At 40.9% G+C, this 18125-nt stretch overlaps 1 protein-coding gene across 1 annotated transcript in view; it reads right to left on the reverse strand.

Annotated features, from left to right (window-relative positions):
- CPNE4 (copine 4) overlaps nt 1-18125 on the reverse strand; it is a 364694-nt gene that overhangs the window by 88084 nt on the left and 258485 nt on the right. The window contains exon 8 of the mRNA XM_019536816.1: nt 1091-1189. Coding sequence (XP_019392361.1) covers nt 1091-1189 — 99 coding nt within the window. The remainder of the gene's footprint in view (nt 1-1090; nt 1190-18125) is intronic.

Genomic DNA, 18125 nt, shown 5'->3' on the forward strand with positions numbered 1-18125 from the left:
GTACAGAAAATTATATATATCCTGATTTTCATAAGCACTAAGCCTATGCATTTCCACTGACTTCTACAGGAATTATGGGCGCTCTACACCTATGAAAAAATCAAGCCACTTTCAGGTGATTTGCTTGATATCACACACATTTAAGCACTGAGCAGAGAAAGGAATGAACCAATTCTGACTGCCACTTCTATTTATAGCTACAGAATTAGACTTCAGTACCAAAAACACAGGTGTTTTACAATAATAGAAATTGTAATTTTGGCATGTTGAAGTATCAGGTGATTTTATAGCAAATTTCATAAACTCACCTAACACTTCTTACAGAAATAGTAAGATTATATATATCACATCTCCCTACACAGTGCCCCAGCTTAAACCTCCTTGCTGAACACCTCCCCAAATAGGAAGGTCCTATAGCATTAACATTGTATTTGTGTTTACTGTGGGTACCTCTGTACTTCTTGGGTTTGGTCAGAACTAGAAGTAAAAGCACAGGAAAAAATATACTCCATGTACCTCCAGACCCGAGACAACCAAGATGTTCTAGAAATCTTGTGAAAAAATAAAACAAATATTTTCACAAGCTTTCCAAAAATTTTCAGAAGCAAAACAAATTTGGATAAACCTCCAAACTGAACCCCAAACCTTTTCCCATCACTGTTCTGTGAAATTCTGTGCTGAAAGCAGTCAATAGTGAACCTTCCATGAAATTACTCTGATAAGCTAATAAATATACTGTATTAAAATTTATCCTAACATATTCCATTACGTCACTGGGACTGCATAATAGGCAAATAAACTTGAAATATGGCCATACACTCAAGTCTCTGATTAACTATGAATTAATACTTTAAACAAATATAATGTTGTTACTGTGCTGGCCACTGTCTTGCCCGACAGAGTGGAGAATGAATAAGTGACCTTTAGTGTTAAAAGCGTATGCTGCTATAGTTCGAACTAAATAGCCAAGTTCCTAAGTAGGGGATTTAACAGTCTCAAAGGTCCTCTCTGCAGCAGGCATAAAGAAGGACCTGTTAAACATTTATTAGTGAGCTATTACTTCCAGCCATTATGAATAATATCTACCTACCTGTCTTCCTTCCATTGCTCCTCGCATTTCCTTGAATGTTGAACTAAATTCTCCAATGAAGTCATGCTTCCCATTGGAATCCCAGTCCCAAACTATGCACTGGTAAGATAAAGAGGAAAAGAAAAGAGGAAAACATTTTTTTTAGGAAAAGAAGTTTGTACGAAAAAAAGTTCACAGAAGAAATCCCAATATCTATTTGGTCAAATGTTATATCCTGAAAAAATTAAAATATATTCTTGTCAAGGTCAGCGTGAAACAACAGATGAAATCTCAAAAAAAATTGCCAAACTGGGACATGTGAATAATATTATTAGCTAATGGAAGTAAAGTTGTGCTCTTGGTGAAAGATTCAGATGAACAACTTATATAGTTGTGTATAAAAACACCTTGGGTATAACTGCACACCAGTATTTACATGGTGTTCTTACTTATAACATATAACCCTTTCAAATGCTTTGCAAGGATGAACAAACTAATCTTCATGACACCCAGATGAGCTTGATAAACATGTTACATTGCCTATTTGAATTTTGTAAATGAGAAACAAAAGTTACAGCGAACATCGTCCTGGCCACCATGATGGCTGAAAGAGACCTTGGGGTTATGGCTGACCACAGGATGAACATGAGCCATCAGTGTGATGTTGTAGTCAACAGAGCTAACAGCAGGCTGGGATGCATTAACCGATGTGCCGTAAACAGGGATAAAGGAAGTGATACTCCCTCTCTACTTGGAGTTGGTGAGACTCCAGCTGGAGTTTTGTGTCCAGTTCTGGGAGCTGCACTTCAAAAAAAGACATGGAGAATCTTGAAAGTGTCCAGAGAAGGGCCACAAGAATGATTAAGGGCCTGGGGGACAAACCTTATGAAGAAAGGCTAAGGGATCTGGGACCGTTCAGCCTGGGGAAGAGGAGACTGAGTGGGGACTTGGTGGCAATTTATAAATATTTAAGGGGTGAGTATCAGGAGCTGGGAGAAAAACTGTTCACTAGGGTACCACAGGGGAGGACATGGAGCAATGGCCATAAATTGTTAGAGGATGGTTTCAGGTTAGATATAAGGAAAAACTTCTTTACGGTAAGGGTGACCAGAATCTGGAATAGACTTCCCAAGGAGATGGTGCACTCCCCAACCTTGCAAGTCTTCAAGAGCAGACTAGATAGACACCTTGCTGGGATCATTTGATCTTGGCAGTATTCCTGCCCAGAGCAGGGGGTTGGACTCAGTGATCTTTCAAGGTCGTTTCCAGTGCTTAATTTCTATGATTTCTGTGATTTTATAACGGTCACGAAGGTTGTATGACTCAATGTTAGGCGGTCACTTTGAGAACTCGATGGCTGCTTTCCCAGACTGCTAATCATTTGCTGTTTACACTGACTTCATCTGGAACTACTGGTACTTGGGACTTCTAAAAAATCAGACATAAGCTATCTCAGGTAGAATGCACAAAAACCAAGAAGCCCAAAATCAGAGAGCCCATTAGAAAATATTAACCTTTGGGGCTTGTTCCTGATTAGAAAGTGCTGGGATTAGAACGCTACAATTCCTGGCTGTAAACATTAAAGCATAATGCCAAATAACGTATAAATAACTTTGAATGAGTAGCCTGTTATATTTACGGTTGTAGAACTATATTCATTTCATCCCCCTGCTTTCAATACCCCATAGTATCATTTGTAAATATTGTTTTTTTAGCTAACTTGAGAAGATGTCTGCCTCTTGAATTTTAGAGGATGTAATATTTAATGATTTTGATTAATAAAGACCAATTGCTTAAAATAACAACTGACCAAGTAGGCATTACCTATGAAAGCTTATGCCTCTCTGAACTTGAAAGCCCAGAACCTCAAGTGCCTCTGTTTGTTCTTTCTGGCCATTGTCGACGGAAAACATGGTCCAGCTATCACCTCTGAACTTGAACAGGGCCAATATTAGTCTGTCAAGGAAAACATGGTATGTCTCTCTCCCAATTGGAAAAGAACTAGGAAGTTATTGCAGATTATGGATAGCTAGGTACACCTTGCAAGAGCTCTAATGAAAAAGGTCATCACTAGAGTGGAACAATTGTACCAATTACAATTTCCAAATGGCCTTCAAGCAGCCCCATTTAGAACACATGGCATGAATTGAAGCTGGAAGTGATAAACATGAATAACTCAGCAGAAGTCTGCATGTGAAATATTGTAATTGGTGTGTAAACTGGACAACTGAACCAATCAGGTGTTCTAATTCAGCAAACTCCCTTGGTAGGGGAGGGATGATTGCTGAGTGCCAAACTATTGAAATAAAAGAATTGACTGGCTTTCAATTTTTTCCTTAAAAGCTCTCCAACTCTGTCACAGTCAGAGCAAAATGACGCACAGAAGGCAGCAGCTTGTAATGGAAAAAACAAAACCAAACCAATAGCAGTGTTACCAAGTCCCCACATAATGCTCTTATGTTGCAGATGTGAAGTCTGCAATAATAAATTGTATTTGATTAACATTGTTTAATCAAGATGTACAGTTAATAAATGGCAAACTGCTTAGCGTCTTGGTACTGAACATGTGCCTACTTCTAGTAAACCAGCTTTAAATGTAGATTTAAAGTGTTATTTTTAATTCCATGTCAGTCAGCTTCTTTTATCCCTGTAGCCTCTCAATATTTATCATTGTTGAAGCTGCATGGGGAAGTTTTCACTACATTCATAGAAGTGATGAATTCTACTAAATTCAATGATTAAGCCATTGCTCATTTGAACACTTTTTACGGGCATGTTTGTTGTAGCTTGTACCTTCCAAATTGTTTCCTATTTGGAGTTCCTCATAAGTACTTAGTAGGTTAAGTGTCTTTGACCCACAAAAAAAGATGTGCAGTTGCTACACAGGAATGATTGTGGGGAATGCTGCAGACTGTTGCAGACTCTAGTCAACGGGAATGGCTGACTGATTAGACAACCCCTGATTCTTGAGTGTTTTGTCATTTTTTTCACCATAGAAACAGTATTTTTTGACCTTTCTATGAAAGTATCCCAAAGGGACAGAAAATCCTGAACTCAAATGAGCAAAAAGATTTTTCTCCCAATATGGCACTGAGTTACTTGATGACAGATCTGACAGATGAAAGAAAGAAAAACATTCCTGTATGTGCAACAAATACAGAATGGAGTTGGGTTTTCTGTTTTAAGAGCAGGAAAGTCTCTTGAAACATAGCTGGAAAAAGTGTTTCCATCACTTATAGTAGAGATGAATGCTTTATAATGAAATCTTCATTAAAACTGGTACGTATTCTTAATTGCAATGCACGACAAGTAAGAAACAAAAAAAGTCTTTGCAATAAAAGTGAAATTTTAAAATTATTTCTATTTGACAGAGTTTGAGATGGACCCATATTCTACCCTGTGTGACATTTCCTCTTCAATTATATTAATAAATGAAATTTACATTTTTTTTACTGAAATTCTTTTCTAAATTATCATTTGCCAAAGACAAAGTTTTCAGAAGGAAATTGCTGTACTCATTAAAAAGGAAATTTTTCTATAATGATGGCAAAATATTTTAATGAAAGCTTTTAAAAAAATTAGTAATAAAAGTATTGGTAAAAAGGTCACAGACAAATTGAAGAAAAATTAAAAACTTATTTAAAAATCCAACTTTTTAAAAAACATGTTTTGAATTAATGTCATTTATCAATTAAAAATGATTTTCAAATTAAAAACTTCAAGCAGCTCCTGTTTGCAGTTTGTCAAATTAAGCTCAAATTTATCTTCCGGGATGAATATGAGAACAGACCCAATGTTACCACTGATTCCAAGCATAAGCTGGTTAGATGCTTTTAAACAGCAGCAACAACAATCAAGAGCAGTTTTGCTCTTCTCCCACAGAGCAAAATTAAATGGCTGGTGTGATGGACCATCAATGCACAATTAGGTTGAACCCCAATCATTAAATAACTGTTCAGGACCTTTATGTTGATTGATTAGTAACTAGAAGTGTTTTTAGAGACTTATTTTTCAGCAGAAAGGGAAAACCTAGGCACTGGGTTTCATTGATTTCATAGACATTAGGGCTGGAAGGGACCTCACAAGATCACTGGGTCCAGCCTCCTGCCCAAAGAGGTCACAGAAGTCTTTGATGGCAATTTGTTGGTTCTTTGATGGAAATCCTTGGTTTATATTAAGAGACTCAAAACAGTTCTCCTACCAAAATAAGGCCAATTGCACCATATTGCTAAGAACAATAAATTTAAAGAGTATATCCAACTTTGTTTAATGTTAAGATGCATCAGTCTCCAAATCTTATATTTACTGTATACTGTTCTGCTTTAGGCTTTTAAATTAATGTATATATTTTATAGCAGCTCTCTTCAATGTGTAATTATGTTGTCTGTGGGATAAAACTTATGGGACAGATTCACCTGTTTGCTTCACCTGAGTTGCAACACACTGGCAAAGCAAACCATGACCAGTTTATCATTGGTTTGCATCCGCAAAGTGGCCCAAAGTGGCTGAAGCATACTAGTGAATCTGACCTCTCATTCATGTATTGAATGCCAAAAGAAATATGTAAATATAGAACTGTTTAGGCTGCAAAGTCAAGTATTTGGAAACTTGGAAGTGTTTGATTTGAGACTGCCAAGACAGCTTGAATTCTGCTATCACTACCTTCCCAGTACCTTTTCTGTATAGTGAAAGAGGCAGGGGTCATGTGAAAGAATAATGATTATTAATAATCATCATAATATCCACAAACAAAGGAACCTAATAAAAATTTACAGAAATAAAAGTAATGTGAAATTCTACCATATCTGAATGGAAGAGATTTACACCTATTTTTTCAAAGTGTATAAACCTAGATAATAGAAAAGACCAAGGAATTAGACCCAGTAAGTCATGTTATTTTATGACATTACTGTATCATAGCATATTTGTTGTATAATGAATAGTTAAAGTTTTTCATTAAACACACAGCTATGAAACATTTCAGAGTCCAACTTGACTGGAAAGCAGATTATCTGCTTTCCCTTTTCCGACATAGATCAGCTAATAAGCACCTGAAGCCAAAGAGAACGAATACACTTAAAATTTGAAGAGATGTGCAAATGTACCAAATCCACTCTTGCCTCATGGCCAAAGCCCCAGCTGCCATTACAGCAGGATCTCCAGAACCCACCAAAATGCTGGCTAAACACAAGTGGGTAGCAGAGTGGAGGCAATCTTTGGAAAATGCTGAAGTACCCAGCCGATCAGAAACTTCCCACCTCCCCCTGGATTTAATCCACTGTAAAGTTTGGTCAGTATTGACCCACATCAGAATATTTGGAGACAAATGCATTTAGCAGAGAAAGATCCCTTCTTTCATCTATGGGGTATTAGAAATAGTCCAGGGCGTGGTTGTGATCATGAATCAGTGACTACAGACAAAGTCATATGCCACTGCTGGGTGTGATCATCTGCCAGCACTATTTTTGACATCTACCAGGCCACTAAAGAAGATGCTCAAGAGCACACCAACCTTTGAATTGTCATATAAGTTGCTGATGACCTGCTATATATATTTTAAAAAGCTCTTGAACCATAGTGCATAACTAGTGGCAAATTCTGCTGAATGGCTGTGTAGTATCAATCAATTTTAGCTAACAGAAAGTAAAATGATTCAGTGCAATAGTGCTGGGCCAACTTTTTTTTCTACAGCCGTAAGCCTCTATCTGCCAAACAGAAAAAGAAAATTCAAATGAAGGGAGACAGGTCCATGGAAGTCTGAATGAGGACAAGCTGCCCCCTATAACAACACATTTTGTACTCACCTTTGCACATGCTGCTAAAGTTAAGAGGATAGGAACCAACATTTGTCTTTCAGTAGGTCGTAACTACTATCAGAAATACAATTATGACCAAATGGTTTGAACTCTCTCCCCCCACCTGTCTTTTCTATTCTAATTTCTCTCTCTTTATGCTGGTCACCTTTAAAACTTCCTCTGCTAGGCCTAGAGGACTATTTAAAAAGACTGTCCATATAGATGTCATGAGATGCCACATGAATTAGTCAATGTTATCTAGAGAATCCAGATGCAGGTGAAGACTATAGGTCAGTGGTTGGCAATTATTTTCTGGTGGTGGGTTGGAATGACACAGCTCATGCACAAAGTAGGCTTGTACTAGGACTCAGATGCTGCCACCACTGCTTCTCCCCATTGTCCAGCCCAGTACAGCATAGTTCTGCATTACTGCAGGAGGCTCCACAGGCCAGATCCAGCTCATGTGCCGTGGGCTGCCAACTTCTCTGCATAGTAACATATCATCTCCTCCATCCATTTTTTTAAATATACACTATTTTAGGGTGAGCATTGTTTTCAAATCAGCAAAGATTTCCAGAAGTAATACTTCAACTCTGTGAAAATCTGAACGTATTCCAGGGAAATGGATGATTTGGGTTACCATACAGCAGGGTACTCAAGCTTTAAGTCTATCAAAGGTCCAGATAAATTCAATGGAACTGCTCACATTCTTAGTATTAGGTAGATATTTACAGTGTGCCATAGCAAAAAGTGGGTGGGTGACTAGTAGGGTGACTGCCCCAGGTGCCAAAGCAAAGGGACACTAACAGGTGCTGCCCAGCCAGGGTGGGGCGCAGGATAGAGCTGCGAGCGGCTCATTTGAGGGGGTGCGGGAACAAGGGAAAGGGGTTCCTGTCATTGAGTGCACTCCTGGGCAAGAAGGGAGGGGGTGCCCACCGGATCGGATCTGTGCGTGGGGCGAGGGTGGGCTGCTACAACAGGCTTTGCCCCAGGTGCCAAACTTAGTTTCTATGGCACTGGATATTTAACTGCTTTGCTGGAGTAGTGCATCAAAAAATGGGTAACAGAACTGTTTCTTTCAGTTGTGGGTTTCAAGTTCTACTATAGACTAGTGAGTAAAATGTTTCATGAAATAATTGGTAGAAACTGCTAATTACTCATTTCCTTGCATGCATTTTATTTCTAACAAGATTTAATTTTGCATCAATCACATTTCTTTCTGTAAACCATAAAATTAGATTTGCATATAGCACCTATTTTCCTACATTGTCCTACCAGTCCTGGGTTAATTCAGCACAAGCCTGTACAGTTGGTTGAAGTCTTTTCAGTAAATATTAATTTTTGCCAAAAAGTGTAATTTAAGCCACAGATTCACAAAATTGCTAGTGAAGGCACAATAACTGCTTTCTATCCAATTGCCCTGTGATTAGGACATTCATCTGAGGTATAGATGACCAAAGTTCAAATCTACTCTCTGGTAGTTTCACAGTAGGGATTTTATCCAAGGTCTCTTACCTCACAAATAAGTGCTGTAACCTCTAGGTTATAGTTATGAAGGGGTGAGCATTGAGTCTCCTTAAATCCCTCCTGCCAGAGGTCTTCCACTCTATGTAAATACTTAAATATTTCTTGAGCAACTGTGTGAGATGAACAGGGAGAAAGACTGGCTATTTAGAAAACCTGGATATATACAAGTCCATGGGGCTGGATGCGATGCACTTGAGGATGCTGAGGGAGTTGGCTGATGTGACTGCAGAGCCACTGGCCATCATCTTTGAAAACTCATGGCAATAGGGAGAGATCTCAGACAATTGGAAAAGGGTCAATGTAGTGCCCATACTTAAGAAGGGGACAAAGAAGGATCCAGGGTACTACAGACCTCACCTCACCTCAGTCCCTGGAAAAGTCACAGAGCAGATCCTCAAAGAATCCATTTCTAAGCACTCAGAGGTGATTAGGATCAGTCAGAATGGATTCGCCAAGGGCAAGTCATTCCCAACCAACCTGATTGCCTTCTATGAGGAGATGACTGGGTCTGTTGACGTGGAGAAAACAGTGGATGGTATATCTTGAGTTTAGCAAGGTTTTTTGATATGGTGTCCCACAACATTCTCGCAGGCAAGCTAGGGAAGTACATGTTGGACAAATGGACTGTAAGTTGGATAGAAAACTGGCTGGATCATTGGGCTCAGAAGGTAACGGTCAATGGCCTGATGTCTAGCTGGCAGCTGGTATCAAGTGGAGTGCCCTAGGGCTTGGTCCTGGGGCTGGTTTTGTTCAGCATCTTCACCAATGACTTGGAAGATGGCAATGAGTGCACCCTCAGAAAGTATGCAGAAGACGCAAAACTGGGGGGAGTAGCAGACGTGTTGGATGATAGGGTTAGGATTCAGAGACAGATTGACAAATTGGAAGTTGGACTAAAAAAAAGTCTCATGAGGTTCAATAAGGAGAAGTGCAAAGTCCTCCACTTAGGATGGAACAATCCCATGCACCGACAGGCTGAGGACTGGCTGGGCTGCAGAAAAGGACCTGGTGGACAATAAGCAGTTTGCCCTTGTTGTCAAGAAGGCTAACGGCATACTGGGCTGCATTGGTAGGAATATTGCCAGCAGTTCAAGGGAAGTGATATCCCTTCTACTCAGCACCAGTGAGGCCACATCTGGAGTACTGTGTTCAGTTTTGGGCCCCCACTACAGAAAGGATGTGGACAAATTGGAAAGAGTCCAGTGGATGGCAACAAAAATGGTGAGGGGGCTGGGCACATGACTTCTGAGGAGAGGCTGAGGGAACTGGGCTTATGTAGTTCAGCGAAGAAAAGTTTGAGAAGAGACTTAAAAATAGCAGCCTTCAACTACATGGGGTGGTCAAAAGAGGATGGAGCTAGGCTGTTCTGTGGTGACAGATGACAGAACAAGGAGCAATGGTCTAAATTGCAGCAAGGGAAGTTTAGGTTAGATATTAGGAAAAACTTTCTCACTAGGTGGGTAGAAAAACACTGGAACAGGCTACCCAGAGCGGTGGTGGAATCTCCATCCTTGGAGGTTTTTAAGACCCAGCTGGACAAAGCCTTGGCTGGGGTGCTTGCATTAGGGATGATCCTACTTTCAGCAAGGGGTTGTACTAGATGACCTCCTGAGGTCCTTTCCATACCTAATTTTCTATGATTCTATTACTCTATAGCTGACTGGGAAGAACAATCATCTGGGATGTGGGAGAGCAGGATTCAGTCCCTGACACTGTGAATATCAGTTTATTGATGCAAGCTGGAACACAAACAATAGAAGAGAGACTGGGAATGCGCCTCAGATCTAGAAATACCATATGATCTCATGGATGGGGAACTTTATTGTTGTAAAAAACACCCACCCATGAGTCAGTGTAAACAAGCAATGAAGGTTCATTTAATTTTACCATAACCCTTATAAACGGTCTGAAACACTTTCCAGAGGTTACATTCCACAAGACCAAAACCGAACCTTATAAAATAATTGTATTTGCAGTTAGTTGATAGCCAAGCTTTAAAAACTTTAAAATAATTCATTTTAGTTCCCACATCCAGTCACACGCACTAACTGAAAATGGGGAAATGCAAAGTATGGGCTGATTTATCTGAATTTCTCCACTTGTGCTGACGTTCTACAGATGATTTGTTAAAGTTTTCCTGTGATATACCTCCAACATCAGAGCTTCAGTGTCTAGCTAGATAGTAGAAAGTCCTGTGGGGCCTCAAACCTGGCAAGCATGTAAAGATTTACTTACCTTTAAGCATGATGATAATTTGGGATGTAAATACACTGACCATATGGAACATGAGAACAGAAGGCAAAAAATTCTTGGCCCCTAATGGCTGCTACTGCCAGAAATCCTGTAGACCTGAACAGCTGAGGTACTCTTGTGGCACAGGGAATCCTCAGGCTGGTAAGGTCGGGCCTATCAGTAACACAGCTAATAGTCTAGTCCATAAGTGCACAAGGAAGGAGTTACACGCGGTATAGTTCATACAATACTTTTTTTTTCTCTCCGCAGCCTGAGATGTGGCAGGGTCACCAGCAACCTCACAAGAGTTGCTGGAAACTGTGGCTTGATGTTGTTCAAGAGAAGAGCTATTTTTCTTTCAGGATCCTAGGTAAATTTAATGAATATGTGTTCTGATCATGGATTTCAGATCTGGATGGAAATCATATCAGAGATTGTTTCCTTAAAATTCAGTAGAGTGAAGCATGAAGGGGGAGTCAGGAATTAGAAGGGAACATGCATTTTTAGAATTGCATACAAAGTGCAGCACAAACCATTTTAATTTATTCTGATCATTCAAATTTAAACAACTATATCTCCATTACAGGCTTTAGTTTAAATGTTCAGATGGCTCTTGATATCTTTGATAAGTAAGCGATTTAGCCACACAAAAGCATATGCCCCAGTTTTCTAACACAAAACAGACAGATATTAAAGACTGCCCTGTCAAGATATATGTTGTTGCTGCTGCTAGAAAGGAAACCAAGGAAGGGAAGGGATCAATCGATCAGTCTATCCCTCTCTATCTCTCTTCCCCTCCTTGGTTTACTTTCTAATAACAACAACATTAAAAAAGAGAGGTTTTAAAAGTCAAAACTGAGCATAAAAACATTGCCAGAAGTGTTGGCTTGATCAAAGTGTTTTCTCTGGAGCAGTGTCTCACTCATCAAGGTTACTACTATTCTGTAATCAGCCCCAGCCAAGACACGATGACAAATTTGCAAACTTGTATTTGTGGAAAGTCTCCTACTCTACCTTAATACAGTACACTTCCCTTACTCCCTTTTGCAACCTTTATCCATCCTTTGTCTTCCCTTTGTTATGACAAAAAATGTGCAATATGCTAAATTTTAATGGCTTGAACTTTGCTTTTCAAGTTCCCATAGTTTCTGCAATTATTCAGGGCTAAATTCTGATCTACACTAGTTAAATCTGGAATCACTGCACAGACATGGATGGAACAGTTCTAGATTACACTCGTGTAATCAACAGAATTTTGAATAGAATTTTGTCTATAGTGTTTTGCATTAAGTTTGCCTGAGTGATGTATCCAGTGAAGTAAGGCAGGCTTTAGTGTTCTTCTATATGTTTTTGGGATGACTGCCAAAATTTTGGGTCAGCTTTTGGTGGTTGGTGAGTGGTAGTCAAATGGTTGAAGTCACCTGATGTTGCTTCTGCAATGCTGCTTGACTGAACTTGCCACCTCATTAAGATGACACTCCAGAAGACATTAACACTCATTTTCTCAGAAGAATATGCCCTGGACAGATATAACATTTGACGCACTTCAAATGCTGCTCCACTTTGAAGCACTTCAAAAATAGAGATATACATACGATCCTCTACTGTGTCCCTACCCCCCACCAGCATGCTTCAAAATTGCCTCGAGGGTATGCAATGCATGTTCTCTAGCCAGGAGATGTGATGGGGGTTGCTTGGTCCTGCACTTCCCTATCCTCTGCCATGGGGCAGGGAGGGGGAAAGGAAATAGACAAAGTGCTCTTCTGTGCGCTCAGCCTCCGGTTTCCCAATTCTAAAGGGAGAGAGAAGTGCAATAAATGTGCAAGAAGAATGATTTCTTGCACGGGTCTAGAGATTGCCAAGGGTGACTCAACAACCATGTCAAAACTAGAGACTTTAGGCCTCACCATTACTTCTGGGAGATTGGAAGCAGACAGGCATACACAGATTCCAGCCTGGAGGCAGTCAAGCACACAGGAAAGTGCTCAGTGGCTGGCTGATTCTTGGCCTCATGTGGGCTAAGTGCAGTACCTTTTCTGGGCTGCACTGGTCTGTTCCCAAGGCCAAGATCACTTTGAATGGCATTCTGTACTAAAGAGTGGAGAATGCACTACAGAAAGGATCCCCTACAAGAGTCTACTATAGCTTCCCAATGGGAGTATCTTGGCTACATGCCTATTTTATGGAGATGGGGGATTTCCACCTAGCTTGCTTCTTTGGCCTATGGGAAAGCAAGACTTGGGGGCATCTGAACTCCAAGCCCTCCAGGCTTGAGGCCTACACATAGGATACCTGCCATGATTTCGGAGTATCTGGAGGTCCAGGGTGAAGAGAGTCTGGGAACGAGGATACTTGCTCGTGGTAGCACCACATAGACTTGAATGACTAAGTTCTGCTCAATTGACAGAATTTAGAACCTATTTGGCTAATTTGGCCCAAGACACAAAAATATATATATAAATAAAATAAAATTGGCTGGCTGCTTGACTTCTCATGCCACACATTTGCAGTAGGCTGGATAGGCATCTGGCTGGGATCATCTGACTCCACCATTCTTTTCTACCTAGGCAGGGGGTTGGACTCAATGATCTTTTGAGGTCCCTTCTGACCCAAGCATCTAGGAATCTATGAATCTAAATATGGTCTAGGAGCAGATGTTACATTTGACCCTGGACAACTATGCCCGTGTTTGTTCCAGGATAAATTATTAGTCCTTCTTATCCAGTGAAGATTTTTATGATGTCTCCTGGTGCAACAGATAGGGATATCTGAATGGCTCCACCTTATCCCAGGATAAAATGATTTGTCTCAGGACAAATGCAACACCTGTTTGTAGCCATAGAGAGGCACCTGGGGGCCACACTTAAATTAGCTCTTAAGTGAATCACCACTCCTGATGGAACTAGATTAGCAGAATATTTTGGTTTTTGCCTAAAAGAAAAAAAGTGGGGGAAGGGAAAGAAAGAGCATTCTTACGCTCTTTTCTAACAAAACAGCAGTTCTTCTGTTTCAAGATCAGAGATGCAGTTAGTGGTTTATTGATTGCTGTTACCTGACACTGGCCTGAACTGCATTTGTTTCTCAACTTCAGCTCCTGCAAAAAGTCCTTCAGTGTAAAAGGGACAATCTAAAAACTTCAGCACTTGTCTAGCTTCTCAAAATCAGTTTGAAATGTTGAACACAACAGCAGCTAGTCAGCTGGGGAAACCTCGCTGCTGGAAGTCGCATCTTCTTGACAACTCACAGCAGGTAGGAACTATCATACAATTTCAAAACAGAATTACTTTAAACAGTAGCTTGTTTATTATTGTTTATTATTTATTTGCAATATCATAGCAGCCAGGAGTCCATTATGCTAGGTGCTGTACAAACACACCCTTTGAAAGGAGGCATTTGCATAATTTTTGTAACAGATTAGAATAAAATTCTCAGCAACTTGGTAGGTGTACGGTACTTTGTACAATTGTCCCTAGATGCTTGGAAACAAATTATCAATTTTCATATACAAGTGATGATACAGGTACCAGTCTAACCTAGGATATACACAAGAGTTTTATATGCATAACTTTTTTACTTTGTACACAGAATAGATACTCATATGCACAACTATAAATTTGCTGAAAATTGGGCTCTCAATATGTTTGTATCAGTGAGCTCCATGTAAGTTACAGCTCTCATCTCTTTGTTTCCTCAGCAAAAATACCCCAAGCAATATGAGCAGTTTTTAAATACTCTGCATTTAATTCTGCAGAAATCTATGTCTACATAACAAAAGTGCAATTGGCTTGTAATGGAGCCCCTACCCCATCACTGAAGGAGATAGGGAGCCAGAGAACAGCTGGCTGGCTCCAGCTCCCTAAAGGGACTCATAGTGGCAGAAGGCCATTTAATAAAATGGCTGCCCACCCCAGGTGTGGCCAGGGCCTGGACCAGAAGCAGTGGGTAAGATAACCCAGAGAGGATGTTAGAGGCCTTATTAAACCAGGAACATGGCTGAGGCCTGGTGAGAGGAGGGTTTGACTGGCTACAGAGGAAGGACCCAGACTGTGGGGAGTTGCAAGGCAGCCCCTGCATTACTGGGCAGCAGAGCAAGTATTTTGGCTTTATGTTTTAGCTCATTATCATGGTGTGATGTTGACCCAGAGTTGTGGGAAAATTCTTGTTTGGAAGTAGATGCTCATATTTTTCCTTCTTTTGAATTTTGGAGGTCTGGTTCATGGCTTTAGGCAAGAGGGAGACCACTAAACAAGGTGCTAGGGGCACCCCAGGTCCTAAACCCTTCAAAAGGGGGCATATGGCACAAGTGGGCTAAAGCTAAGAGGCTAAATAAGGTCCAGCTGCAAGCCCCAAAATACTTGGATACAAGTAGTGCCTGGGAGGGACCACTGCCATCAACTGAAGGGCTGTAGTGCGCAGCAGAAAAGACTGAGGGCACAAGCCCTGAGCATATAAAGGGCATAACTGGGGCTGAGGAGTCTGAGAGCCTATGGTCCTGAGACAGTGGACCTTGGGTGGAAAGGTCCAGCCACAGTAAAGTGGTCCAAGGCCAGGGGTCTTCAGACCAGACAAGGATCTAGGACTGGAAGCAAAACCCACTGACCTCTAGGGGCAGCCTCCCATTCCAATTGTAACATCAAGGCATGGCAGAAAAACAACAGGATGGGACTCTGAAAGGTCAGAGAGGGTAAGGTACTATCCAGGCACCTGCTAGTGGGTGACTTGGCTGACCCAGGGCCTGACTTGCTACCTGGCCACATCTTTAGGTGGTTAAACCGGTGTAAGCTCTATTCAAATTAGCTCAGTATTTGGCCTCATGAAGCCATTTTCAGTCCACTGCATAATATGCAACTCCTTAAAAAACACAATGGAATATCTAATATCAGCATGACTTCTACCTTTGCAAACATGGCATTCAGGTGTTTTCTGATTTAATTATTAAGATTACCAATCTGTCTCATCCAGTTTTTTCAATAAGTATTTGCTGTTTTATTTTTTCATTCTTTTCCAGCCACTTGTGCAAAGGAATAATCACCTGGAAGACTTTTGTGATAACTGATAAATCAGTATTCTTACTTCTTTTCCTGGTTATCTTTTGTTTTCATTTTCAGCAGATTTAGAACAAAACTTATATTACTGTAGTTGGAAAACCATCACCTAAATACTGCGTGAGGCAGGTTGAGGTTTTTAGACATACCTGTCACAGAGACTGCTGGTACGCTGACGAAGCTAATGCATCATAGAGTTACGAACATAAAAATTAATAGTTCTCTAGCCAAAACACAACTTCACCCCCCAGTATGACCTTTCAACTTCAGGCAAAATTCTGAGCTCACACAGGATCCCGCAATGTACTCTGAAAGGCAACTGATGAAAATCAACCCTTCATACTACATCTAGAAAAGAGTAAGACCGGTGCAATTTACTCTGTTCCAATAGGAGCAGTAATAAAGCATTGCAAATATGTCTCTACATACCACTTGCAATAATGACATACATTTGTACAGAGTGATTGACTACACTGTAGTTTAGGTTGTCAATCAATGAGGGAATTAATGTGTTACTCTTGGGCACCATTCTAAAAAATGGCCTAGCAAATAGCACTAGGCTTAATGGCCCATAACTGGTGCATCTATTAAATGTATGACACCACAGTATCAGTATTGATGATGGTGGACCACCCCAGTTATAGGCAATTTATATAACTTATATTGACAGAGATCCATGAAAGTATTCAGGATAACACAGACAATGAATCAAATGACAAATGTAAAACTGCTCTAAATTAAAAAATAAAATAAAACCTCCAAACCATCTTTAATGTGAGAATACAGAGGCTAAAGGTTTCCAGATCAGATGAATTCAGTGTATAGAATAAAGCATGCACTAACTTTAGAGAGTTTATTAAAACAAAGGTATCAACTGGCAGATTACATGAAAAATTACAGGACAGTGGCGGGGGGAATGGGAGAATGAGATCTTAAGAGAAGCTAAAAAAACCCAACAAGTTAAACATGCCTCTACAATGTGCACACTTGTAGGGGAGGTTAACAGGCATATGTCCCCTCAAGTTTATACCAATGTTTCAAGCTTCAGGTCAGTTTCTGAAAGATGCCATTTAAACAGACAACAAAATACCTACTAGAGAAATGATTCCATCCTCAAAAAGTTATCTTTTATATTACTACCAGGAGTGACTAGAAATAATGGTCACAAGCTAGCAGAGGGTAAATTCAGATTAGACATCAGGAGGTGCTACTTCACTGTCAGGGAGGCTAGGATCTGGAACCAACTTCCAAGCGAAGTGGTACTGGCTCCTACTCTGGGGGTCTTTAAGACAAGGCTTGACAATCACCTTGCCAGCGTTGTTTGACCCCAGTACTCTTTCCTGCCATGGCAGGGGATCAGACTTGATGATCTGCTCAGGTCCCTTCTGACCCTACTAACTATGAAACTATATTATCAAAATATTTCATGGACATAGGCATAATGAGCACTTTTTGTGCCCTGTGACTGGGCAGTGGTGGCAATCAGGCTGACAGCGGAGGAAGCCACCAATCCTGTACCTCCTCTAGGCTGGTGCCTGGGGCCGGTGCCCTGCTCACCCACCCAAAGTTACATTATTATTCACAGATGTGAAGCTACAATATTATATAAGTAGCCTGAAAACAACAGTCTTTTTTTTTTTAAAAAATAAGAATTTGTAAAGGGAAGGCTATGGATGGGAAGGAGAGTAAAAATGATAGAAATAAAAGAAAAGGAAGTGGGAAGTGCAAAAGAACTTTGATAGTCCTGGACCTATGAGTTAATTTGGACACTGGGGTTGCATCCAGACATGTAGGCTTGTGCAGTTTGTGGTGCTGCAGATCTCTTTGCTGTGTCACAGACCGCATGCCTGGAATGTTAAAATGTGCCACGTGCTGCAAATTAGCAGTGCGGGGGCAAATTTTGCTCCTGGGAAATCCTGGTAAAAATAGGGTACATTGGTTGCATAGAAGATTGGCACCAATAAGATGGAAATTTACATTATAGGGCATTGGCTTTTTTGGCCAGTGTAACCAGTAATGTTCACTGATAAATATAATTAATTATGCCTTCTGGGCAAGGCCCCCAGATGCCTGGGCTCCCTCTGGAAATGGCAGGTTTCCCCTTGCAAGTGGGCAGCACTCTAGCCTGCAAGGGGTCCTGCTTGGGGATGCTGAAAGCGAGACACAAGGGGCACCACATGCATGTGCATGACCACATGCGTGTACGTGGCCAGAAATGCAGTTGGGCAGAATGGAGAGCAGCTTCCCTGCAGCTAAGTCTGTGGAAACGAAGAGGCATGGGGGAGGGAAGAGGTGTGGGGGGATGCAGATCTAGGCCTCCATGGTGAGGGAAGGAGTGAGGCTGGGTTAGGGGCAGGGGCTGGGGGCGCTGCCCAGCCAGGACAGTGCATGGGACCTGGAGCCAGGGCAGGGAGTGGGACAGAGCTGTAAACAGCTCGTCCATGCGATGTGGGAGAG

Source organism: Crocodylus porosus, unplaced genomic scaffold (genome assembly GCF_001723895.1).
Source record: "Crocodylus porosus isolate Cpor-Errol unplaced genomic scaffold, CroPor_comp1, whole genome shotgun sequence".
NCBI lineage: Eukaryota > Metazoa > Chordata > Crocodylia > Crocodylidae > Crocodylus > Crocodylus porosus.